Source organism: Cyprinodon variegatus, unplaced genomic scaffold (genome assembly GCF_000732505.1).
Source record: "Cyprinodon variegatus isolate N-32 unplaced genomic scaffold, C_variegatus-1.0 Scaffold208, whole genome shotgun sequence".
NCBI classification, from domain to species: domain Eukaryota; kingdom Metazoa; phylum Chordata; class Actinopteri; order Cyprinodontiformes; family Cyprinodontidae; genus Cyprinodon; species Cyprinodon variegatus.
In genome coordinates, this window is record NW_015150661.1 from 183,533 (window position 1) to 210,873 (window position 27,341).

The 27,341-nt window shown below is 40.2% G+C and overlaps 1 protein-coding gene across 3 annotated transcripts in view; it reads right to left on the bottom strand.

Annotated features, from left to right (window-relative positions):
• Positions 1-4,151: 4,151 nt before the first annotated feature.
• The window catches only part of LOC107088150 (protein bicaudal D homolog 2-like), a 42,226-nt gene continuing 19,036 nt past the window's right edge, over positions 4,152-27,341 (bottom strand). Inside the window, exons 3-11 of one of the 3 annotated variants that reach the window (XR_001481369.1) lie at positions 19,730-19,882; positions 19,020-19,234; positions 18,690-18,936; positions 17,049-17,306; positions 16,763-16,966; positions 16,133-16,681; positions 14,891-15,042; positions 7,715-10,044; positions 4,152-6,325 (exon numbers count right to left, since the gene is read on the bottom strand). Coding sequence is in view for 2 of the 3 variants with exons in the window: in XM_015380130.1 (XP_015235616.1) it covers positions 9,687-10,044; positions 14,891-15,042; positions 16,133-16,681; positions 16,763-16,966; positions 17,049-17,306; positions 18,690-18,936; positions 19,020-19,234; positions 19,730-19,882 (2,136 nt within the window). In the remaining variant the exon portion in view is untranslated. Of the gene's footprint in view, positions 10,045-14,890; positions 15,043-16,132; positions 16,682-16,762; positions 16,967-17,048; positions 17,307-18,689; positions 18,937-19,019; positions 19,235-19,729; positions 19,883-27,341 lie in introns of all 3 variants that reach the window. The other 2 variants (XM_015380131.1, XM_015380130.1) reach the window with 2 other exon arrangements.

Genomic DNA, 27,341 nt, shown 5'->3' on the forward strand with positions numbered 1-27,341 from the left:
TATATATATATATATATATATATATATATATATATATATATATATATATATATATACCTTTAAAAATATGTACTTAATTCAATTAATTTCTATGTAAAAGTGCTGAAAGGCTGTCTTCTTTAAAGCCACAGTTAAAAACTGCCTTTTACTGTTGAAGTTTAACTGTTAACTGAGGTATCATTAACTTAAGTTAATGGTCCAGATGTTTTGTTTTACTACCTGTTTTTATTCTTCTATGTTATTGGTTAATTCATGTAAAGAGGATTCTGAATTGTTGTACTGAATTGTGCTGCACAAAAGAACTTGCCTTGCTTTTACCCTGCAATTACCCTTCTTTTCCTTATATCAGTTTGTCTGCTACTATTCTAATGGTTACTATAGGCTAAAATTAGCTGTGATGTGATATCAGGTGAATGCCTGATATTTCAAATGCTGAATTAGCCCAAGATTCAAACTGTATGATAAAAAGGTTTACAATTCCAAGATTGTTTTTAAAGGATACCCTCTTTCTTTCACTTGCTTTAATTCATCGTTTAGTACTTTCTATTTTTAGGCACAGTTGCAACTTCAGCCATGACATGTCCGCTGGCACGGAGGCATGACACAGGCTGTCACATGTGGTCATGAAAAGGATGAAGAGGCCTGCTTTCAATAGATGTTTCTGCTTTGAGATCTCCCTATCTGCCAAGTAGTGTGGAAAAAAAATCCTGGAACACAAACTGGGACAAGGCTTCCGTGTCACTGCGCAAGCTTTATGCCATCTTTAGTTTCCAGAGTATTCAGAGACTGCTGTTAACTCAGTATCAATAAAAAGGAATATGGACAAAAGGGAGGAAGACAACTGTAATTTGCTGTTTTTCTATCAAGACCCACGTCATCCCCCCCTTTGTTTCTGCTCCAATCATTTTCTAAAAGCTCAGGTCAGATGATTCTAAAGTGGAAAAGAACTTCATTTTTCTTGGGTGGTGCCTTTATCTCTTTGCCATTTGCTTTGTCATCGATTCATTTAGCATACATTACACTTTTTTTCTTTTTATCCCAGAAGCATTGTAAAAAACAAACAAAAAACTTGCATACACCCTAAGAACACTTCCCTTTTCAAACATTACTGATAGTCGTATTTAAATGGAAACAACAGGATCAAAACAAGAATTGTACAAAAAAGGCTATTTAAAATTATTAGTAAAGTTAATGTATCATAAATCATTCTGTTTTAGTCACAGATGGTGTTTCATCTGTAGGGCCAGATTTCAGCACATGAAATACTATTAATAATTTCTACATCCAATCCTCAGAAGTGCGAGTACAATGCCAGTAACAGCCCTTGCACTTTCTCTATGTTTGCACTCACTCCTCCTCCATCTATTTGAAACGTGTGTCTATTCAGACAGGCACCATTTAGCTCTTTGTTGTTGCTGCTTTGGCTGCACGCTTGCCATCAGCCTGGATTGAAACAGACAACAGCAGCACCTCTAAATGATGATGATGTTTCTCTTTGGGGCTGCTTTCCCCAACCTGTGAATGAAGTGTGCTCTAGATTTCCAATTAAAACATTTAATTTTGCTCATCAATTTGCTTTAGAATTAGTTTCATTCTAAACACATTTGAATAGATTCAGAGAGGGTTTTCGAGGTGATTAAACTTGTATTTAGATACAACAGGAGTTTTATTTCCTCTAAAATTATTGAGCAGCCTGTAAGAATGACTGGGGCCTGCTGATCCACAGAAAGAAGATCTCTGGGCCACATCCTCTGCTCCCTGGGGGTTCATCTGGTCACAAAAACAAAGCTGAGAGAACACTCATGGGGGGAGTAATAAAAAGAGAACAATGTGAACAGAAAGAGGGGGAAAGGTGAGAGACAAGAGACAATTATGTCTGTCAATGACAGAAGACTGGAGCATCTGGGCTGAACAATGGGTGTGAAAGTCAACACACGTCAGATCAGCTTTTTACACTTATCTAAAGCCATCCTGGTGTAAATACACCAATAATATGAGAATCTGCCACAGAGAAGTGCCAGTCTACCTAATTGCTCCTTCTCTGGTGGAAATTACAACTTAACACTTCCAATCCGCAGGCAAACCTGCTAATTGGAGGCAACTAGAGACACTTAAACTTATTTAAAAGGTTAATGAAAATGAGTTAAAAAAATATTTTTTTAAATAACTTCTGCCACAATAAAGAAGCAATTATTTGTCAGTTCCAAACCGGTCCATGTGAAGCATGTGTGCTCCTGACCATCTGATCACAGCTATTTGCTGCTTCAGGCTCCACATAGATTTATCACATGGCAGCACAGCCTGCCTCACATAAAAAGCTGTCTTTGTGGGAGCTAAACAAACAGCGACTCTCTAATTTAAGGCAAATACCCACCATAATAGAAACATTCCATGCTTGATGTGTCAAAAGTGGTGCTGCAGTGACCCCAAGTGGTAGATTTTAAAACTGCACCGCATATACGTGAAACAGCTGCTTTTATGCAGCCTCAGCTGTGGCTGGATTTGGAAAATAACTCAATATGATCCCTTCCAGCTGTCAGTGGGACATAGTTGATTATTCATATGGCAGATTTTAGTAGCTGCTGCTGATCGGTTTGACAGATGTGAATATTAGATTTCACATTTATGGGATTTTTTATTTTTACATTTTTATAACAATAACAAAATATTTCAAAGATCAAAACAAAGGATCTTTTTTAATATATTAAAATACATTTTTTTGTCTGCTTTTCTACCTTTAAAAAGGTCCATGGTGACTGACCTCCTTCAGAAGCATCTCATAGAGCGCTATGCAATACGTCATGTAAAAGCGTGTACTCTTTCTTGTAAGCTTCCTAAATAAAAAAGGTAACCATCAGAGAAGGGACTTTGGAGGAGCTGCAGAGATCTCCTACGTCGGTCCTATTGTTATTTCTAGTCATGAAGTCCTCAGATTTATGCCTAATGGAAGGGAAGTGACCAAGAGTCCACTTTGAAAGAAAAGCATCAGAATTCTCATTGCCACAAGACCTGCTGGAGAAACAGCAAACATGTTCAGGATAGGTGGCTCCATTCAACTGAGAATGAAACTGAACTTTTTGGTCAACATGTTTTGAAGGAAGAGTAATAAAAACAAATGCTTACTAAAAGATATATTTAGGATTTCTAAATATATTTCGACCACACTATTCCCTTCCCCATATTCATAGCGACAATATAAATGCTGCTTTTGATATGTATTGATTTGTCAGATTAAACTGTGCTTAATGAACATTAACCTAAAAGGTAGACAAAAAGTAAAAGCAGAAGAAATATGTCCTCAAGGTGTCAAACCTCTAAAATTACACTGCAAAAACGATCAAGAAATTAAAAAAACAAATAAATTAATTGTATTTACCCTTAATTTGAATAGCTAAAAAAGATTATTTCCAAATTGAATTAGTATTTTTACTCTTACAATAAGATAATTAGATAATATGCACTTAAACTAAGACAATGAAACAGTTTTTTCCTATTTTAAATGTAAATTGTTATTTTACATTGACAAAGTCTTACTTACCTCCTCAATTTAAGAAAAAATACATTAAAAAAAAGGATTTATTTATTTATAAATATATATATATATATATATATATATATATATATATATATATATATATATATATATATTGTTGCATTGTATCTTCTTACTTTTGTTGAATGAGAACTGATTTGTGTTTCCAATAAAATATAGTTTTATCCAAACCATTTTTTGGCCCTGAAAATCCCTGCACTTTTAATTAGTTGAAAAGCCTGTCTCTGTAACTTGGATGAAAAAAAAAAAATAAAAACCAGGAGGACCCATAGGTCAAACTTTATTTGATCTGTAGGCGCATCTCCAGACGGAGGGGAGGAAGGGAAGTAAAGATGGCGGGGGAGGAGAAAGATTTAAGTGACAGCAGAAAAAAATAAAGGAGGGGTGAGGAGAGAAGAGGATGTAGGTTCTTTTGTTCCTTATGTGTAATGTGATCATGTCCTGGAGCCCACTTGGACAGCTGGGAACCCCCGCCCTTCTGGCTTCCAGCTGGGAACACTCAGACATCACACCAGAGCTGCAGGACATACATCCCCCTGGTTAACCCTTCAGCTGCTCCTGCTGGGGTTCAGCTATAAATAACAACACTCAAACCAACTGGAACTTAGTCACATTTATTGATTTCAACCAGTATGACTCCCCTTACACAGTCACCCCAACTCTCAGCTAGAAAACAAACACTTTTACAGAATTAATTCAGCAGTAATACCTCAAACTCAATTCATTTTTTTTCTATAATTTTTCCCCCACCATATTTCTTTCAAAACATCCTGGGCAAAACTCTACATGTTTGTTTTCAACCCTGTGTAAAGGTCCCATGACTGAGGAACATGCATAATGACATTTAGCTGGAATCAATATGCCACTTTTCATAATGAACATTATTGATAAGAATACAGTACTGCATGACAGCTCAAATAAATACCAACGTACAGGTGAAGTAGTTATTTTATATAAAGATATCAAACTCTTATGGATCAATACTGAAAGACAATAGCTTGCACTGCTAATTTTATTATCACAATGCTAAACCTTCCAGCAAACAGAAAACTTTTCAGTTTGAAACAAAAAAGTAAAACAGTATCTGAATTGCACTTTAATCATTAAGCCTTTTTTTTTTTCTTCCATATTGGTAACTTTTAAAGCCTCAACAATCAAGCCTTGGCTGGAATGGCACTGTTCAAGCTTGTTGATGCTATGTTTTGTTTTCTGTTTACTGAAAACGTAAATGTTCATAACATGACGTAAAAAAAAAGGTTCAATAGAAATAATAATAATAAAAAAACAACGTAAAAAGAAAAAGAAAAAAAAGAAAAAAAGTGTGCTTGCTGCACATTTTTTTCCCCCCAACAATACTATTAAGATCACATTACCTTCACCAAACAAAGCTAGAGGTGCGTAGATGTTTCCAATTGTACACCCTACTACCCTCCAGCACATTTAGTTCAACAACAGGAGGCCAAAGGAATCATTTGGTTCCCAAAGTTTGATAAAAAAAAACTTTTCTCAATACCCCTGAATTACTTGTTTTGATCACTGACCTGCAAAATTCAATACAATTATAGTTAAGCTAATTTTAAAACTATTACCTCACTCTTTGCAGAAAAAAGGGGGCTGAAATCGTTTTGCTTTTATTGCTGCTCACAGTCGCTTCAAACCCCAAATTCCTCGCCTATAAAAGAAAGATAAAATCCTAACCTAAGATTCACCCTTGAAACAATGAAAGGCACTACTGGTCAGAAACGAAGAGCTAAACAAACCAACAGAACATAAAAACCCCAAAGCCCAGGTGCTCATAAGGAGACCCCGTCTTCTTCTTCCCAAGTCTCGATTCTTTTTCGACCTAAACGGTGTGCCAACATTTGGCACGATAAACAAAGAGTGAACGAAACAATTCCAATTTGGAATTTAATAGATGCAACTTGCAGAGAATTCTGAAGGCCAGTGATCAGTTTTGAAGGAACTTCTTCGCTAAGAAGCTCAGAAAAGACCAAAAAAAACAACAACAACCTGATCACGCCAACTTAAATTTCATTTCCCGAACAAAACTTACCCATTGGAGTCAGAGTGTTGTCAAGTTTCATTGCAGATAATTTGTTTTGAACTATTCCTAGGAATAATAAATACATGAAAAACCCCAGAATTGGATCACCCTGGATTTTTTTTTTTACATAGACAATGGCAGTAGAACAAACCAAAACATATAAAAAACCCAAAACATTATAACATGTCAAAACGTAACAAAACAAGTTAAGAATGGTTACTTGATGGATAAAATCTTGAGCACAGACTCGTCGTAGTACTATTATGGTTTGTGGAACGTTTACTCAAGTAATTAGTATATCTAATTTGTGTTTATCCTATATTTGTTAACTCACAAACCATAGTACTACCACGCTTTCCTATTAGGTTAATAATAATAATGTTATAATCCTATATAATCAAAGTGCACATTGAGAAAAAAAAACTAAAATAAAAACAGCTTGTTTACAATAAGAAACAACCAGAAGTCCCCTGGCTTCTGATAGGATGGTTAGATTATTTCATCTTAGCCTCATTCAGAACGTTCTCCAGACTTGTGAGAAGTTTGCTTCCAGCAGCGACGCACAATTATTAGAGTCGATGTGCCACATTTGAGCGTTCAGACGTAGAAGTCCAGCTAGTTTTTTTGTCTTCCGGTTCAAATCAGCTACATTTCTAACAGTTTTTGCAGATGCGAAAAGGAACTTTGTGTTGGCACTCCGCCGTCCTTGAGGAATTACCATATAATTACTGCAAAATGGAGAAACAAGGGTATTATCAGCATCGTTAGTGTTCAGGTAGTCTGAGGACGGCTGTTAAAAAGCTCAGCTGATGTTAATCAAAGCAGCAGAAGATGATAATAAGCGCTGAAAGCCAAATAATGGTCAATCTGGAGTTTTTTTTTTAAATAAATAGTTGTTGCAGATGTGCACATTCACTGCAGAGAATCCTGATAGAGATAGGAAGCCAAAACATGTCACAAGTACTGTGAACCTTTTTTCTGAGGACAGCGATGAAGCCACTTTGGTCACAGAGAGAGGGGGTCTTTCTCATGTGCCATGCAGGTTAATAAAAATGAGTAATGTTTACACATGCAGGCTTTAATAAACAGAAACAGGATGTGTGAGAAACTCAGAGGTGATGAGGGAGAAGCCTGCAGGCGGAGGTAGGAGGAGCTGCAGAGGCGCCATTTCGTAATGACGCCGCATCAGTTCAAGACATTGATTTCAATCTAGAAAGGGAAAAGTCGAGGCTCGTCTATCTAAGGATTTCTAGTCACGATCACATCCCGAGGTCTATTTAAAGCTCAGTGAAAACCACAAAGCCTACACAAGGGTGAGGATTAGATCATTTGAATCAATGTCTATTAATCAGTTTCTAAATATCATCAGGAGTTTCTACCCCCTGGAAAATCCTGGACTTATTTCTTCACCACATTAGACACCTGGTTTTCCCATTTAACAAATGTAAGTCTCCCTTCTTTTCAGCACAAACTGAAAGAAACAGAATGTATTGTACTTAAATGTGATTATAAAACAGTAGTAACCGACCCCAAAGGTTCTTTTTTCATTAAGTTGAGTCCATGCTTTTTGTGCTGTGGCCTACAGATGCACGCTCAAGCAGGGTTGATCACACACAGTTTTTCATTTTTGAAGAAATCAATCCACATTGCATTGCATTAAAGATATAGGAATACTGTCGAATCCTGCAAGATCACAACCTGAAGAATTATATCAAGAATATAGTTTAATATAGAGCTTTGTAGTGTTAGAAAATTGTAAAATTTTACAAAATCTTGCAGGATCATCGTCCATCAACCCTGCTTTTAACATCATAAAGCGGAAAAAACGTTTATGATCCACAAGCATTACATGGATTTAATAAACATAAGCCCCACTTTTATTATTTCTTTAACTATTTGCTTAATACTAGCTTGCAATAGTTTAAAGCTATTGTAAATACTAAAAACATCGCGCAGTGTCGCCCACGCACACTAAACGACACAGAAATGAGAGGCCCGTAGTGAAAATGGTTAAAAACAGAAAAAAAAAACAGCGTGCACCCGCACACCCACACATACACACAAGAGCCTCTTCACTTCAACACTGAGATATACACAGCATAACGCGAGGACGTTACCTGACAGATATATTTCTCCACATGTCCTCTTTCTAGTTAAAGGGTGAGTGGTGATGCTGAGGGAGCAAGCTGCTGAAAATCTACAAGAGAGAAGGTGGTTATCGCTAACAAGACACTGAAATCAGAGACAAGAGGAAAGCTTTTCTTTCCTTTTAGCCATAGGCATGGGCCTGTTACAGACTCTATGTCCTAATTTTAAAAATTGCTTCATCATATTTTTTCTATGGGTGGAAGTCTCTTTAAAGATTCGCCAGGGAAGGAGAGTTTTCTAATCGTATGGAGCATAGAGCAGCGTATCTGCTGCAGGTTTCACAGAGCTGGTGTCTGCAAAACAAAACCTGCTGCTTGGCTACCAGAGCAGATAGCCTGACTAATTATCCAGCTAAAATTAGCTTCAGGGAAACTGTTGACGCTGAAATTAATAATTTATTATAGTTATTAGCTGTTATGGGGCAAAATAGGTGATTTTTTGCTTTAAACAAAAAAAAGAAATAGCCGATGTTATTCTCATTTCCTCAAGAGTTTGACCAACATGTTTAGTTTCTTTTATGTTTTCTGGTATTTTTACTCAAAGTCGATGAGAATCTTGAACCGGCCCATGCCTATCCAGCTACATGTCCTATATGAGATTGGAAGGTGTTGAGCGATCTCCCACAGTTTGAGCAGGGAAGCGATAAATGAGTGGGGGAGCGCTAAGACATGAGCACAGGGCTTTGCATCATTAACACAGAAATACACCAAATGTTTGTGTCCACAGGCACTTTCGCCGAGCGGCCGGCCAGTTTTGCTTTATCCAGATTTGAGGACCTTGCTCTTGAAATAATTTGTGCTCTTCCAGAATTAGCAGATTCATTAAAAAATAGCTTTTGAACAAAACTATATCATATCTCTGTTCACAGCAAAACAGAAGAAGTAACCTGAGGCACCTATGTTGAAGTGCACTTAAAATTTGGATGCAAAGATCGATTTGTCAAACGTTCTCCTTCTCTCTCTTGCGATATGGCTCTGATGGGACCCACGGCGACGTGTCGGGGGTCGCGTGGAGCACACAGACCTCCAGTGTTTCACCTTACACCAATTAACCTGGATTTTTGCACTCTAGAGCCCTGCAGTTCATCTGATAACAGAAAATAACAGGAAGATTTTCTCTGAAGCATTTTCAGCTGTGAAGCCATGCGATCCTAGTTATTGTACTGTTGCACTAAGGTCACAGCTTTAAACTGATCCTGAAATAAACACCCACGGTCAAAGGTGCTCCTTTCTTTTTTCTAGCCCAAAATATCTCATTATAAAATCAAGAAGATACCCCTTTCTGAGTTCAGATTGGTACACAGATCCATTTTGAGGCTCTCTTAGCTATGAAGCAGAGGGAGCTTGCATATTTTAGTTGATTTTCTTGTAAACATCAGTCACTTTATTATAAAAATGCGCCTGCCAGATACTGGAGTCCTGGATCAGGATGGAGAGAAAGGGGAAGAAGTTAGGGGCTTTATTGTTCAAAGGAGCACCGACTGACACGCCAAACAGAGGATGTCGTTGGGTCTGACATCCTCTTTATATGCCACCACCACAATGTGTTTATGTTATCGGGCAAGCCAACCAGGGGGCCAGAACAGATAAACACAGAAGCTGCCACCTTTTAAATCATAGGTACAGCACCATGACAGCGGAAAGAATAGACACTCCATAATATCCACCCAACCCCCCCAATTATAACCAGGGCCCTTTACCCCACATGCCAATATGTCTACTACAGTCCACAGCACACTGTACATATATCGGCATTCCCCTAAGCGGTTACACAAGCACAGACGAACAGCCGGTTAGTGACACAGCAGTCCCTAGAGGAGCGCAGGCTGGCCGGGGAGCGAAGCGAGCAAGTGGGGCTCTTAAAGACTAATGGGAGGGAGGGTTGGCCCCCCCCGCTCAGCCCTCTGTACACAGCAGTCTACATGGACGTCCGAGTCGCCTCTCAGTCACAGTAGATCTTGTACTTCTCGCTGCAGAACATGGCGGGACCTCCCAGGATGCCGTTGGGCATGGCATTGTTGAGCTCAGGTCGCCCGGAGCCAGAGCAGGTCAGACTCTGACTTACGTGTGGGTTGGTGGAGGCGGCGCCGCTGGCCGCCTTGCTGCGAGCCTTAGCCCGCCCTGTGTTGCCACCGCGGCGGGTTTGCTCGTGGTCGAACTCCAGGTCTTCCAGGCGCTGCGTCAGGGCCAGCTTCTGCTGGATGGCCATCCGCAGCAAGGAGTTGAGGGTCTTCTTTTCGTCCTCGGCTGCAGCCAGCTGCCTCTGCATTTCTTCCAGCTGGGTGACATATTCATCGCAGCTGCAAGAGGGAAGCAAAAAGAGAAGAACTGTGCAGTTAGCCTGCAGGTTTACTTTAGAAACACAAACTTTCAGTTACTTAATCATAAAGAAACATAATCTTAATCATCACTTTAGCATTAAAAAAGAATCTAAATACTGACATTGGAATTGCAATGGAAAGTATGTCCATGTTCTGTACTGCATATTTTGTAAGAACTTCTTTATCAATGCAGCCCTTGTCATTGCTTAAGTAGCTTTAGAAGTAGAAAAAAAATAAAAATAAAAAACAAAAATAAAAATAAAAAAAACAATCCAACTAAGGCTAGCCTTAGATGTCCCTTCTCTGTATGGTTTGTTTTATAACCAGCAGGTGGCAGTAAAGAGCCAACAAGCTCAAGCTTGTTCAATGAAAAGGGTCCTGTGACATCTATTCCTTACTATATCAGCCATTCTGCCACTTTCTCCACAAATACATCTACCAATATTTATAAAAAATATGTTTTGAAGCTTAAATTTTTTTTTAAGGAAGTCTAAGATTTTGTTGAACGCTGGCACCGTTTTACTATCCAGATCCTCCTGTTATGTACGGTACTACCTCTATTAGAAATATAAGAAAATAAGAGGGTGAGGTATCTATAAGAGTTTCTTTAAAAAGCTGGCGAGTAGAGAATACCAGGTTTTCCGTTAACCTTATGATCCTTCAGAGGATTTTTTTCCTGGTGACTCGAGAAACAGGATGGGTTAGAAGGGGAGTGAAAATAGAGGGAAGCGTAGGAAGGAGCTGATGCTCACAACTGATTTGTTTTTCCAGCTGCTGCGAGACATTTTTTCTCTACTTCTTCCATCCATCATCTGTGTCTCAAATGGGACAAAACATGCCACCTAGCTGACTGCTGTGTGTAAAGCCTCCTCGTTGTCCCCTGCCCTTGAGGGCAATAGTATGTGTAAATAATTTAAGGCTGGAAAAGTAAAATAACTGGGTCACTCCACAGGATTGTGTTTAAGGGGTTCCATCTCCACAGTTTCTTTTCCATCATCCCTCCTGGCTCTTATCTCACATCTCAAGCCTCCACATATTCTACTACTGGTATCAGACCCTCTCCTTCATACACACTGACTTTTCTTGTTATGTTGACACCAGAATGTAATAGTCTTCCCTGTTATGAGTGGAGAGGGACATTTGGTGACATTTCTCTGAAATGAAGAAGAAAATGTGCGGCTGGGTTTTTTCGTAGTAAAGGTTCGTAGGTAGTCTTTTGAATGTAAAAAAAATTACAGGATTGCTTATATCTTTGCATTAAAACATACATCCCCAACATTTGTCTAATAAAAAAAAAACTCAAAACCATAAAAATAAATACATGAAACAAAACACAGATTTTCAGTATTTGACCTGCAATTCAACATTAATGGATAAAGTTTACTGAATGACTCTAGGTTTAAGCTACAAAAAATACTGAATATTTCTTTATGATTGTTGTTTATCATCTTCCTCTACAGACTTTTTGTTGTTAGACTGTAACCAGGGATTGTTGTTTGTAAATTCTTAGCAGAGATGAAGGCTTGTATGGCCAATGCCTGAGGAGGAAGCTAGCTAACTTTAGAGAGGAATCACGTAATGTGGTGTGCCAGAAGAGGTATGACATAGAGTTGACCACAGAAAAAAATTATATTTCTATATTTCCCTGCTCCTGTTGGCTCCTTGGAAAACAAGATTGAACCCCAACAGCTGCAGATTTGCATATAAACAACAGAAAGGGCTGGATTTGATTTTTGACCATTTTTATAACAGCTTGAGATCTATTTGTTATTTTTTTATATTCCATAACATGTCTTCAAACCAGTTTGGTTTTTAATGTTTAGACCTACAACTGAAAAAAATAAATCACCTAAAGACAAACATTGCCAATCAAGTATGGCTGCAAACACCATCTGCAAAGTTTTCCAAAACCTTTTGTTTAGGAAAACTTCACCTCAAAAGTCAAAAGGCGTACGCAGATGTTTTTGTTGTGTTGGGTTCTGCACGTGGTTGTTGGCCGTGTGAACTCTGGCCCTGTCAGACCACCATACAAACAAACTACGCTGGCTCTACTTTTCCCTTGGGGACACAACCAGACAAAAGAGATCAGTGCCTCTTCATTAAACCCAGTGTGAAAATTGGGAGGGGGCGGCTGTGAGGTGTCTGGGGGTGGGCACTGGTGTCTGTTCAGACAGTCGACTGCGTCTTGCATGGGAGTGGGAGGTCGTGCGATTTTCCCGGGAAAAAGACGACGGGATACAAAAGGTTCATTTGGGCCTGCTGATCAGGTTATTGTTGCACAAGAAACACAGAGAGGCTGCTGCCGGCCTGTGAAGAATGAATAACATCCCATAATGTCGGCTTAGACTCGTAAATCATCTGCATCCTTTGTGGAAATTTACAGTGGCTGATGGCATCTTATTGCTCTCTTATAAAAAGAAGTAATCATGACTAAAAGTGTCCTTAAGGGATAAGAAATAACCTCCTGAGATGAAGTGCTGATCTGAACGTGGTTGATCATGTTGGGATCACACGGATTGAGAACAGATAAAAAAAAAAGGCTTAAAAAAATAACAGGATGACATTAAGCTTAATGGTTTGATCAGTGAGAACAGAGAGGGGGAACCATGTCTAGGCATGTCTGAGGAATGTAAGAGGCAGGACTTTAACTGTTAACATGACACCACAGCCTGCAGCTGGAGGGGCTCAGACTCTCACCGAGAAACAAAAGGCCAGCATGTAAACATGTGGGAAATATTCCATCTAAAAACCCTCATGTTTCTAACAGCTAAAAAGGTGATTTGCTCTAACAGAAACTGTAAAAATTCCCAATTTCACTCCATCTCCTTTCCTTTTAGTTGAAGACCACACACTTGTATAAGGGAGCTTTTTTTTTGTCCCAATCCCTTTTTTACATGCTGTCAATGGTGATCAAGGGAAAAACAAGGCTCCTGGAGAGGGCTTTAACTGAAAAACTGCTCCTTCTTCTTGTCACCAGATTCAGATTCTGGTGATGAGGTAGTATGGAAGGGGGACATGGGGTACAAAGGAGATGGTGAGTGTGGGAAACTTCACTCAGGCTAGTCCCCCGGCTTTTCAAAGAGCCCCCCTGACCCAACTCTGTGCCGTGTAGGATAGAATTTACATACCAATGCATGAATGTCATAAACAGACTGAATGTAACACTGCAACAGTGGATAACTGGGCCTGGGTGGGCACAAAGCAAGTCTCATCTGAGGTAGGTATTTGAGGAAATGGATGAAAACAGAATTCAATTGCAGATTTAAACACCAAGTGTTAAAAATCAACCGCACCTTCAGGAAAACAGGATGATAAAAAAAACAACAATATCTGCTCATCCAGAGCAAAGAATCCAAAGCTTTCTTTCACCTCTGGAAAAGATTAACTTTTATATTTTATTGGGGTTTTTATGTGATGGAGAAACAAGCACAGCAGCTTTTTTTTCTGTAACACTTAAAAAGGACAGATTTGAGTAGTCAGTGTTAAACGCCTAACTGAGCTACAATGAGCCTTTTGGCTAATTCTATTGATGCCTTCCTGTTCGTTTATGGCGTCCTGCTAGGTAGGCAGTGTTACCGTACTCTGGATTGATCAGTGATCTCCTGTTTTTATGAAGGCAATTCATTACAGTGGATTTCATTTGGAAAATCCAAGAAAGTGGGGCTGAATACAAATACATGCCGCACTCTTTAAGATGTTTATTTTAATTTTTAACTCCCAGTACATCAAACCAAAGGTTTTTTCAGTTATGTGACAAAAGATGGGACAATATATTAGGTTGGAATACTCTAACAAGGCTCTATAAATGGTAGATACAATGTTAGTTACAAAAAGCTTTGCAAAATGTGCATCCTTTTGTCATTTCTCTCATTGACAAACCAACAAAAATGAGCCTAATCATGAGTAACTGCTGCAACTACCAGATGAGACACTGCTCTAATATTGAGTTACTCCAGAAAGCGCAGACCAAGAGAGATATTGGATTTCTGCAAGGGTAAGATGAGGCCAGCACACTTTAAAATTGCATTATCATCTCAGACCTCCATGCATACTGTAAGTCTATGGCTCAGCGACAGAGTGACTTTGATATCAGCTCTACTAGCTGCACTACAGCTGCAATGAAACACGCATTTAAATGTATTTGAATTCAAACCCATGCAACAAATGCAGCCTTTGTAAGATTCAGAAGCATTCATAGCGTAGGTAAACAAACAAGCAGTGTGCGAGGTTTAGTCTAGTATGTGATAAATGCATAATCACCACCAAGATGAGGTGGGATTATGGACACAACCTCTGACCGGCTTCTCTTAGGAATCAGAAAAGATTAGTGAGTGTGTGGCCCCTTCTGAGCCGCACATGCACACACCAACCCGCTGCAAGTCAGTCACAAAAACAATGCTTAGCAGACATGTTTTAGAGGTAAGTTAGAACTATTTTTAAATAGGACTTCTTTTTACATTTTCATTTTCATTGTAATGATTCAATAAGGAGAGCCTGCACTAAGCAGACACAACATATGGCAAAGATGGATTACATTTTAACAATAATCCTGTCTTTAGCTACCTGTTTACAGTGGGTTTGTCTTGGCTTCCAACAATAGCTCTAAGAATATCTCCCAACCCCATTTTTAACACCAATTATATTTGTTCTCTTCCCTATTGTAACATGGTAGACGGGCAGAGATTAGGATTGCTGCCAGTTCATTAGCGTAAAGAGGAAATGCTACCTAAGACAATTTACTAGGAGATACAAATAGTAAAGATTTCTGAGGTTTTAGAATGCTTTGTTCGCTTAGGAGCCTTATGGGGGGGGCTTTCCTTCTTACCGTGTGGCAAACATAGCTCGCAGAGAGGAAAAGGTGGCGGCGTCTTCCTTCAGAGCCTTCAGCTCATTCCTCAGCTTCATCATGGTCTCCGTCACCATGGCCTTCTCGTTCTCGTACTTGCTCTTCAGGTTGGCCAAAGCCACTTCAGCCGACTGTGATTGGACAAGAGGAGAAGATGATCGAGAGTTGAGATACTGTTGTGATACTGACCAGAACCTGCAGGTTATCACCATTACCACAATTCCTGTCTTTATCAATAAATGCTCCACTCCTGTGGTGCCATAACAGATCAAAGGTCATTTCCTCCTTTTTATGATTCATACCATCAGGTTTTTTTCAGTTTTTTCAGTTTTATGACAACCCCTGATAATGCAAAGTAATTAATTTCATAATACTGGAGAAAATACCCAGATAGAACTGGAACAAACAAAGTGAACAGTTTGCAACACGATGGTTTCAGAAGATAAAATATGATTTACTTAAATGATATGTGAGATGGTTTTTATTAAAAGGTCTCCCTGTAAAATAGTGTTTTAACACATGGAATAAAATATCAGCCACCAAGTTAAGTCAAATATATGTGAAACTATTTTCTACATGCTGAGATCGTCTGATTTAATCAGCTGCAAGAAAATTACTTTTCCAGTATGATTGAACTGAACATTTTATACCTCTGAAAATGTTGTTCTTCAGAAAACTGTTTTACAGAAATCCCAGAGAGACTGTTGTTCACCATGGGTAATAGTAATCATGTTAATTGCTAAAAAAAAGATGCTAAAGTGAGATTAACATGGTTGTCTTTCTTTTTAAATGGAACTAAAGCACAGTGTCTCTCTGATCCAGGTGGTGTGACGTCAGCTGGTCTCCTGATCTAAACCATCAATGAGCTCCATAGCAGGGAGGCTGTTTTATAGTATCTGCTCTCAGTCAATAGCCCCCCACACACACAGTAACTTTAAGAGCTGCCGGAGCAACTGCGAACACGCCCAACATTGAGGCTGGAATTCTTTAGGATTTAAAGAGCAGCTCTGTTTCCCTGAACACCCTGATACCGAGTACAGCTGTCACCATATGGCTGCTATCTCAGCTTGTGTTTGTTATAGTTCCTTTCTGTCACCTGTTTTGGGAAACAGCTGATCAGACCTGGAATAGCTCCTCTATTGCTCCATTTCTGTCTGTCGGGGACTTTTGATAGAAATACCAAGCAGGCCAAACAAAAAGACACAAAACAGATCAACCCACCTGCTTGTTGGCCTTGAGGACAGTCCGAAGAGTAGCGATCTGCTCCCGCTTGGTGCTCAGCAGAGATTTCAGCTTGAGGATCTCCTCCATGCAGGCCTCCTTGTCCTTGTCAGCCACGGTGCCGAGTTCCAGAGATGCTACCCTCTGGCGGGACAGCTCTGTGGTGCGATCCACAGCCAGCTGCAGGTGCTTGATCTGGTCTCTGATGATCGCCACCAGATTGTAGATGTTCATGGGTTCTCTGCGGTGGTCAGACACAGGGGAAGGTAGAGAGGAGACGGGCGAGGGAGCTCCGTCGCTGAGGTCGGCCCTCCCGTGCTCTGGGAAGAGACCCTTGGTGAGCAGGATAGGAGAGCGGCGACCACGGCCCTCAGGGCTGCTCCGACCACCTTTGCCCTCTTTGTAGAAGTCCAGCATAACTCTGTTGGGGGTCTCGTTGTTGCACATGCAGACGTGGTTGTAGAGAGTGGCCAGTTCTTCGCTGAATGTTACCAGCTCATCCTGGGCAACACTCAGACTGCCCTGGGACTCGCCTGCCACATCGCTCAGCTAAAACAAGCACAAAAAAACTCATTCATTCCTGGTTCTTTGGGTGTTCACAGTACATGGTCTTGTAGACCCATCACTCACCTTGCGCAGTTCTTTCTCCAGCTTAGCCTTCTCCTCTCTCTCTGCAGATGTAGTCCTCTCCAGATTGGACAGTTTGTCTCCCAGAGACCTGACGTCGTTCTCCAGACGGCTGCGCTCTTCCTCGTAGCGTGACTGACAGGCCTGGTATTCAGCTTTTAGAGTCTTCAGTTCCTCCTTCAGCTCCCCTGCTTCAGACACGGCCACCTGCAAGAGAAAGACCAACACTCCGCATACAAAGACTAAATACAGGCTTTTTAAACATGGTTTTCAGAGCAGTTTAAGTTACCTTGTACTTGCACTCCAGGATTTCAGGTCCGTTAATGTCCACCTCATAGTAGTCTCCATCCTCATGGCTGTCCCGCTCTTTCTCGTTGTCCAAAGCGGACTGGCGCTCTTTGCTGGCTTGGAGTTTCCGGATGGCGTTGAGGTTCTCCGTGAGGCGGCTGACCTTCTCCTGATGCTCTGACAGAGCCCCGTTGGCCTGCTCCAGCTGTTTCTGGGAGTCCTGCAGATTGGAAAGCAGGTTGACCTTCTCCCGCTCCATCTGGGAAGAGACACACATACATGTCATGTAGCTTTTTTTTAATAACCAAATGATTTGAAAAGGGGTCCCTCTTTATAAGGTCAGATAATATTAAATCAGAGGATTAACTGTCCATGTGGTAATCCCCCCCCACCCACCCGCTCACCATCAGGATGGTGTTATCGCAGAATATGAGGCAGAGTTCCAGCTATATCAGCACCAGGTCAGGGTGACCTCAACAGTTCAATAAGGGTCGTCTTTCAAATATGAATGAAGGTGTGTTTACGTCAGCATTAAGCTAATTCAGAAGCTAAACCCTCGGGATAAAGAAGACATCCATACGCAAGAAAAAAAAACACTTTGTTGTTGATTTTTACACATGAAAATGTCTGAATTTACTCATCCATCTTCTCTGTGGTAGACGCTGGAGGATTCCCCAGGAGTGAAAAGGTGAGATCAGTGGAGCTAATATGTAGAAAATAAGGATCAAAATAAATGGTAACATATGGCTGGCCTTGGTCACAGCTGACCTGAACCTTTATCCTATTAAAACTTATTTTTAGTAGCATGTAAGATTATAGCAGCTCTGGAAAAAAAAAGAAAACCAACTGTCTTCCATCAAAACACTGAAACAGATGTTTTCCAGCAAACATTTTTATGTCTGATGAATGGAATCCAAGCAGGAGGATATAACTGCTACCCACGGGTTTAGATGGGTTTCTGGTGACTGTGGCACTCAGACGTTGTGTGATCTTGTGGTGATAAGCAAGCAGATGGCAGGACCTCTGGTGCCACCACCTGCTGCCCTAAGGGCCCAGTGGAGCCTGCAGACTATGCGTCTGTGCCTCTTTGGATTAACTTTGCCATAATGGGATTTAGATGCCTGCGGCAGACGAGGTCGGGATACAGCTGAGAAAACACACCTTTAAATACAGTTGGATTCTTCTTAGCATACCTCTAGGACTCATTTACAGCAATAATAGCTTTTAAAATATTATTTTCTAGTATCCTACATTACTTCCTCTGTTTAGAAGTAGAGGGAATATCAACCCCCTGTGTAAGAGAGCAGGTAATGGAAAACAAAGGTTTATAAGTAAGCAGAAGGAACAATTAAAGCTTTAAGTTTCAACTGGCAGAGCATCTTATACCAGTCATTAGCAGAATAGTGGTATAAGTGATTTATGATAGCACAAGTGTGAAGGTTCAAAATAGTAAAACGGCCATTTTGCTCTACTGCTGTCGGCCTTCCAGTTGCTTGCTCAAAGTCTTGCTCTCTCGTTTAAATCTGAAATCTCTGTGCTTCCTCTCATTTTAAACAGAGAAACAGAAAATGGCAGAACTTTCTACACCCCGTACACCAAGGAGTCATTTCCCCCCAGGGCCAAACAAGCTTTAAAGACTGACCTGCATTAGCTGCTGTTTAAGCTTCTGGATTTCCGAAATGTTCAGTTCGCTGAGCAGGTCGTCAACCAGGCTGGGCACCGGACAGAAGAGCTCCTCATTCTTAGCTGTGGGGTTGCGGTTGTCCTCATTGATGGTGTTGGCCAGTTTGGTGAAGCTGTTCTCCAATCCCAGCAGAGCCTCGTCGTTGTTGGGTTCGGTGGTAGCATCGTCGCTGAACTTCAGGGCATCAAGCGAAATGCTCAGTGGACTGAGGAGGAAAGGTCAGATGTTATTAACATATCAAAGTGTCACCAAGAACCTGACAGCAGCTTGTGCTGTTGCTCTGTTTACCTTTGATACAGAGTGTCTCCGATGTTCATGTAGTTGGAGAGCTCTTTTCTCAGCGAGGCCTTGAGCTCCCGCTCAGTCTTGATGGTCTCCAGAGCCTCACCCAACTGACGCTCAGCGATTTCCTTCAGGCGGATGGCGTCCTCCAGCTGGCTGTTCAGGAACTGGGTGTCTTCTTCTAGGCGACGGATTTCATGCTTCAAACCCTCAAACTCCACCTAAACGGATTGAAGGTAACAGAAGTTTGGATATATTAAACTCTAGAGAATCCGACCCTGGGATGCTTGAAAAAGATGGATAAAAAAACGATTAAAAGGATCATTATAAAAAATTATGTTAATAGATAAAATTTAAGATTCACTGACGGTGTGAGGTAGTGTAAAAACATATTCTGATATTACGATGATTATAGTTGCAAAATTACTGAAAGGCAGAAATTTTAGCGGAAGTTGAACATTTTCCCAAGCATGAGAGATTTCACTGTTTTTTGCTTTAGGGAAAGACATATTGGAAAAATATAAACATAACTAATGTTTAATAATGGTTGTTAACACCTAAAACCTATAAAAATACTTCTAAGTTTTTTTAAATAGTTGAAATACTTAAACTTCAAAACAATTATATTTTAAATAAAGGTATGAACTAAAAATAATAATAAAAAATTGGGATTAGCATTTTGGAATTAAAACATATGGTCCTGGTCACGTTCTCACCTGACTCTGTTTGAGCACGGAGACCTGCTTCTGTAGAGAGATGTTCTCCTCCTCCAGCTCTGTGTAGTCCTGCAGCAGGCGGCCCTCCCTGAACTTGTACTCCTTGATGTCGTCACGCAGCTGATTCCTCTGGAGCTCCACCACCTCGCTGTTCTGTAGGAAAACCGAGGAAGAGAAGCCGTCAGCGAGAAGCTTTTTAAAGACAAAATATGCAATAGATGCTTGTTTTTTGGTTGATGAAAGCTTTCTGACAGCTGCCATTTGAAATGCTTTGAATCTTACTAAATTATACAGAGCTTCCATTTGGACGAACCACTGTGTGCCCATTGGGAGGTAGGTGCCCGGTGTCTTTCTGGGCAGTAGGCCACCAGCTCTCTTACTTGACACTTCTAACCGCATTAAAGGGACTGAAGCCTGCTTTTCTCTCTCTTATGGACAAACGTTTCCTTTGAGTGAGTGGGAAGCTCTGCAATGGTCCAATTATCAAAGAGAGTCTCATTAGGATCCATTTTTGTATCTAAGGGGTAATTAAACAAATGTGAGGAAGCAGCAGAAGAAAAGTACAAAAACTGGGTTTAATGTGCCATAAGTGCAGCAGTGTAGCAAGATTATTTCTAATATTCATCTCCAGTTTGTTCTTTTGACCAAACACCACTCTGTGTGTAATGTACTCTAAGTGTGGCCTGATATCTCCTGCTGCTCAGGTAAGGCTTCATCAATAATAGAAAGGACAGGTGGGCCAGAGATGTGTCCTTTTAACATAAGGCTTCAATACATGAAGCATGCAAAACTTCACCGCTTGCCTAAAGGGAAATGTATAACAGCCTCACTGAAACATATTTAAAAATAGACTTTACTAAATACATGCAAAGCTCTCTATAAAAGCAGCACACATATCTGTATTTAAATATGTACTGAGTTGTACTGAATGTGTTTGTCTTTATAAGCCTCACTAAGAAGGAAGAGGGTCTATGACTGGGATTGTTGTAATTATATAGGAAGATTGACACAGATTAGCTACTACTGAAGCGACAATTAACCTTCTCTATCCCTTCACCCGTTGGCCCTCGCCATGTGGCCACAAACCCCCCTCCCTCCGGCCCAGTCTGCTGGCAACATGAGGTCCCTCCTGAGGGGGTTTCACTGGCATGCACATCTGCCTGGAGATTATATACCATTACCATACAGGGGTTTGCAAAAGCCTTCCGTTCTTATGCATTTTTTACCTTCCATCATGTCACAAACAGGACTGTCATTTCATCAGCATTACATGTGATGGAACAACAATTAGAACAATTATGGTGAGGTTAAGGGACGATGACAGATTATCAGAAAAGTGTGTTTATGTTAAGATCTTGTGTTTTGACACCCCGATATCAAATCCAATGCAAACATTTGGTGTGAGAGATCAAACAATCTGCAGTTAGAGTCCTTCTGCTTATAAAATAATAGTAGTTTGAATTAAAGATGTTCTGTGAAGGGCTCAGAGGAACATTAGAGAACTTTAGAGAACAACCAGTCACTTCTGTTTCATTTATCTGAAAACTACTGAAAAACACAGGTGGATAATCAAAAAAAAAAAAGATCAGTTTACACAAATAAAATCTACCGTAGTATTTTTTAAATCTATTTTTTACAAAGCTGTACTTGGAGATCTCGTCACTGCCCCCTGCTTCTGTCTGAGTTTGTTATTTTGCAACAATGTTATTCACCTGTACTGACTATTTTATTATAGTCATTAAAATACCAGACTTTACACATAATCGATCGATCAATCGATCAATGTTACAATCAGCACCTTCGTGAGAAGGAATATGTCAAAGCTCTGCTGCAGGCCTATCAGAAGCTGCCCAATCTAACAGACAGGATGGAGCTGGAGAAAATTCTGGTTCTGTAAAGGAGGCAGGTCCTTTCCCACTACCAAGGAGCCTGGTCCGAGCCATTTCATTACACAATTACGAATGTCTTCTTCCTTCATTGTTTGATCCTAACCCAGTTTGAGTCTGTCTTTATGAAATATAACAGTGAATTGGACACAAATTAACTAATTGTAAAATTATTTCTAGATGCTATAAAAGTTTTAATTGAATAACCTGGATTTAAAAAACCACTGGTGCTTGTGAATCCTTCCTCCTTCTACAGCTAACATTTCCCTTAATCTGTTGGATATCAGAGATGGGAAGTAGATGCATGTGACATGTTAACAGCTAATTAATTAGTCTCCAAGTGCAGAGCAGATTTCTAAGTGTTATTACATGTCTGATGAACCATGCTAGTGCATTACGTCAAACAACTTCTGATTGAGTGAAGAATCAAAGCAAAGCTAGAAAAGCAGTATTAAGGGGATCCCTGATTTGGATGTCACCAAAAACATAAACAGTGTATTCATTACAGCTGTAAACTAATCCCATCACCAGAGTAATCTATTTCTTTTGGCTGAACAAAGAGGAACCAGCTGGCAGCCCCTGATCGGGGTTATGTGTCTCAGCTGGTGGGTCAGAGCCGTTCAGTCCAGATGAAAAGGCACTTCCACTGAACCTGATTAAGATTTGACTCACATCTGATTAAAATGCACAAATGGGTTGTGACCTTTGACCTCCTGTTGCCCTGAGCCCCAGACTGGAAATGGAGCTCAGGAAACCGTGTTATTAACATTTATTAGTGTGAGGGCCAAAAGGACACTCAGGGGAATGTTACAGGGATTTTTATTTTTTTTTTTAGAAACATCCGATGCCTTCCAAAGAGCTGGTCAAAAAAAATAGTCCCTGATAGCCTAATATGGACAGCCACTGTAGCTTTTGACACCACAGGTGATGATTTGATAGCTCATCAGCCACACGGACCTGAGCGTCATCAATGAACACACTGGGTGGAAATACCAACACAAGATGGCTTTGCCAAAGCGTAAAATAACACCATGAAATATGGAGACATTTTTTATCCAACTATTCATTTCAGGTCTCTTGGTACAGCTTTGCACAATAGATCCAGAGTTTAGCTGCTATTCTCAAATTGCAAATTCACGATTTTTTCCTATCGCATTTTGTAAGGTCAGAAGAACAAATGCAGAGGAGAAATATCTGAATAAAAAAAAATTGTTTTAAATCAGGTAATGTTCCAGGCTTTAAAGTCTTGAGACTGCCCCATTTAATTCTAAAAGGTTCTGTCACTAGAAGCTTATTTTGACATCTGTTTTAAGCATAATAAAGTTCCTATTAGCTTTACCTCTGGTGAAATGTTTGGATCTCTTAGGCTCAGTGACAAATTTGACATAAAGGCCGTGTTTTGTTCTTAACAGCTGAAAGAAGTTTTCATTTCTAGAGAGATCCATGAAGCCTCCTACTTGAATCTACCTCTTGAAGTGGCAGACAGACAACCATGTGGCACAAGACTGTTTTATTTATGAATTCAAGCAGTGTGACGGGGGAAAATAAATATATTTTATCCTACTTCTATGCTCTCTCATAATATCTGTTCACCTTGATTTCCCACTCCATCTACTTCACTTTGCACTTAAACAAAATGTAGATGTCAGGTCCTTCCAAACACATTTACTCAAAAAGAGCAGAAGCCAAGAATTACAGAGAGAGAGAGGAGTCAGCATATGACGTTTATTTTTACTCCATTTCTCTACTTCTCTGCTGGCACCACTGACCTCCATCTTGCCATTTCACCACCGCTGTTGCTCTAATTTTCCCAGCCCCCGCTGTGCCTCCATCAATCCTGCATCTGTGCGCTTTTAAAAGCCCTGCATCAATCTGGTGACTATTTTTCCCTCTCATGCCCAACCTTTGCTTCATCAGAACTGAAAAGCGGAAGGGAAGTCGTGCTCATCCTGAATTTCTCTCTGTACCACCAATTGCAGCCAGGGACAAGAAATAAACCAAGAAGTTCTTCACAAACCTTTCAAAGGATCACCAAGCCAAATTGATCTGAAATCACTTCAACACAGAGACACAAGGCATGAATAACACATGTGAAGCACCTACATGAATAAGGCAAAAGAATACTAAAGCTCAGGGGCATTGTGCTGCTGTCAGAAACACTGAGAGAGAAAGCTGATCTGCTTTTATCCTCTGCTTTGCAACAAGCCGCTGCCATTCTATGAATGAAACTCAGACTCCATCAGGGAGAAAAAAACCTCAGTCAAGGTCACACCTCTGAATGACATACATTAAATAAACCATCAGGGGAACTCTGAGAGGGATTTTCTGGTCATATTGTGCTCTTAGCACCTAACGTAATAACATACTTGGTTACCCTCGTGTTCCCTGCACTCAGTGGATTAATGAATTTGGGGTCATTTGGATAGGAGCGAATCAGATTGGAAAAAAATGAGTTTACACACATTAATGGAGGTGCTGGTGTGGTCCTACATGTGTCTGTGTGATTTGTTGTTGATTTATTTGTAACCACTGATCTGCAGCTGGAACACTCTATGGTCCAGAGACCTGGGGTTTAAATCAATTCTGGTTAGCAATTATTTAGGGAAGGACAGAAATCCCCTAAAGGTGTTTAAGAACAAACTCTCAATGTAGCAACTAGCCTATGTGATAGAGAGGTAGAGAGGCAGTTAGTCAAAGGGTGAGATTTTTGATTTATTATGAGACTCCTTGTTGCAAGCTATTTTATTTAGGGGTATCAGATTAAAGGGGGCTGGATACAAACACTGCAGACAAACATTTGGACACTACTCCAAGTCTCCAAGCTCTATGGCTGTTTTGGTTGTTTCATTTAAAGAAGCAGTTCTTCAGCCTTTTCTCCATTTATCTTCTGATGTACCCATCCTTCAAAACACTACATAAAAAGGACTGATCCATCTTGATAATAATACCAGCAGAAATGATGAGGAGGCAGACGTCAACACCCCAGAGCCCTCAAGGACCCTGAGTCCCATTACATTTAGCCTTGTGGCTGTAGATGATAATAACAGGGAACAAAGAGCAACCTTCCTCGGATCCCTTTACCACTCAAGCCAGACCTTTCAATGCAAGAGGAGGCATCATTAGCACCAGGGAAATTTCTGTTGAACCCAAGTGCCTCACTACTTCACAACTGAAGACAGGACTTTTAAAATAAATAAAAGATTTCTCAGATTTCTTATTAGTAAAATAAAAATAAACTTTTTTTGGAGGAATTCCACCTCTCGGCTTTTTCCAGCTTTAAAGAATAATTCCATCAATATATCCACCTTCAACACTTATCCTCATAACAAACAATAAAACTATAAATAAACATAAAAAAAAATTAGCTGATAAATTTAATATTTGAGGGCAAAGGGTAGACTTTTCAAAATAGAGAACTTGTGTGTAAAACGGTTTCAAGGTAGACTTCATGATCATTTCCTGACACTCATCCAGCAGAGCTTCCCATTCTTAGAAGATAACGGCAGCCATCACTGGAGGCCTATTCCCTGCCAACATGAGATTGGATTTAATGAAGTCATGCCTATAACAGTGGACCTCATCACAATGCTGCTGGTTCTTTGTCAGGATATAATCCTATATGCTGAGCCGTAACAGCAAAATGTGTCTTTATCTGTGCTTTCTGCCACCATTGGAGTATTTGGCACAAAACAGCCTGGCTGGGTTAAATGGGACATACGTAACTGGCTGAGACGTTACGGCTGTGATAAAATCCTGTTAAGTAAAAGGAGCTTTCATAATACTGAAATTATGCTTCTCAATAACCGATTTTGAAAACAAAGCCATCACACTGAGGTTGCTTTGGAGCCTTTACATGTATTTTTTCAAAAGTAAAGATGCAACGAAACCACTTAGCTAAAATTAAGACTTTTTTTGGGACTGGGATCCCTTTGTAGACTTAGACCAGTAGAAATATTACCTTTAAAAAAATCAAAGTTAAACTTGTGATATTTCTGTCATCCAGTCCTTCTGGCTCTACATGGTGCTTTAAGAGAAAAGCAGACTAATTCAAACAGGCCATGGTTTTGTGCTCAATTTGAAACATATTCCAGGCCTCCTCCTTCTATTGTACCAATCTCTGTGTTTCCTAGCACCCTTCCTCCCCTTCCAGCTTTAGGTCTGGGCTAATTTGAAATCCCAGAGACAAAGGTTTCTTTCAGGCCTGCCAGTGTTTGCACAATGCCAGCCCCAGTGCCCAGGTTTTCTCCATTTGCCCCCAGTAACACACTGAACATCTAGTAAAGTGGGCCCCGGAAGGGTGCCGTTATCCCAAATACATGAGGCAATTTACACTTCAGGACTCTTAATCTGACTAATTAGAGCGAACTGGGTCCATTGCAGTGCAGCGGGGTGGTCACTGAGGCCAGAGCAGTACTGCTTTGTGTTTAAAATCCACCATGAAGGTATTAGTAATAAATATTATGGATTTAACAGGGATATAGTAACTGTAGAAAGCATCCATGTTTGAGTGGATGCTTGGCTGCAGGAAAGTGGATCAAAAGTTTGGTTTGGTAAGGTCACATCTGGCTTCCATAATACTGACCTCCACCAGCATCGGGGGGGCAGCAGCTGACCCAATTATTGCCGTATTTAGAGCTCTTCAGAACCTAAGTCTTTGGCAGGGGGATGCCTTTTTTAATTCCTTTCCTAATCTTAGTAAGAAGCACAGCTGACATCTGTTTCAAACAGTGACTCTGAAAACAGCAGTCAGTCCAGCAGCTCTCTTTGCACCACTAAGGAGGATTTTTTTCCCTTAATATTCATCTATTCCCTTATTAGGGACTTGACCTCAAAACAGAGCATGTAGCTAAATCTGCTCTGCATCAGCAGCCGGGTTTAACAATCTTATGGCAAGATAATTAAAACCAGAGAGAAAAGTAGATAAAGAAGTCCGTGTTGTGCAAATTTACAGGGAAATCGGATGGTGGCCTAAATGATCAATCCTAAAACTCTGAGATTTTTGATCATTGGCCAGTCAGTAAAAACGGAAACGCACATTGTTTTCCGATCAGTGAATGCTCCATATCTAAACTACCCCAGGATACTAAAACCGCACTCTTCAGTGTGGATACTGTGATCTAAAGAGAACAAATGTAATTTAGCTTTAATCATCGTCAATAAGTAAAACATGTTTGCACTTCATTCAGGCTGTAACGATGAAGGACGAGAGAAGATAAGATAATAAAAAGGCTGAATGGAGCAAAGGAAGTTTAGATAAAACAAGTCTGCTAATTAACTAACATAAACCATGTTAACCACAGAAACATCTGCTGCAATTTGCTAAAATTGTCTAAATATCAAGTCTGTAAACCGATCCATCAGATTCAAAAGGCTGAGATTAGAAGTTGGCCACAAGTTTTGATTGGTGCATCTAGAGCAAAACACCTGAATACCAAATCATAATGCAGCTATACTAAACAAAATAAAACACTCTACAGAGGGCAGTCTATTCCCTTCATTCGATTAAACTTGTCATTCGGTATACCTCCCAAAATCTCTTCCTTTTTGACGGTCCTGATGATGGCCAACCCTTGTTTTGACTTGAAGGAACATGGACCTCATCATCAAAGAGAAAACCAAATCTTCTCTTAAAGCTTGCCTCTCTGTTCTTCTCGTTTCATCCTTTCATCTCCTCCTGTCTCAGTGATCTAAAGCCAGCTTCTACAAACTTGTCAATGTAATTTCAG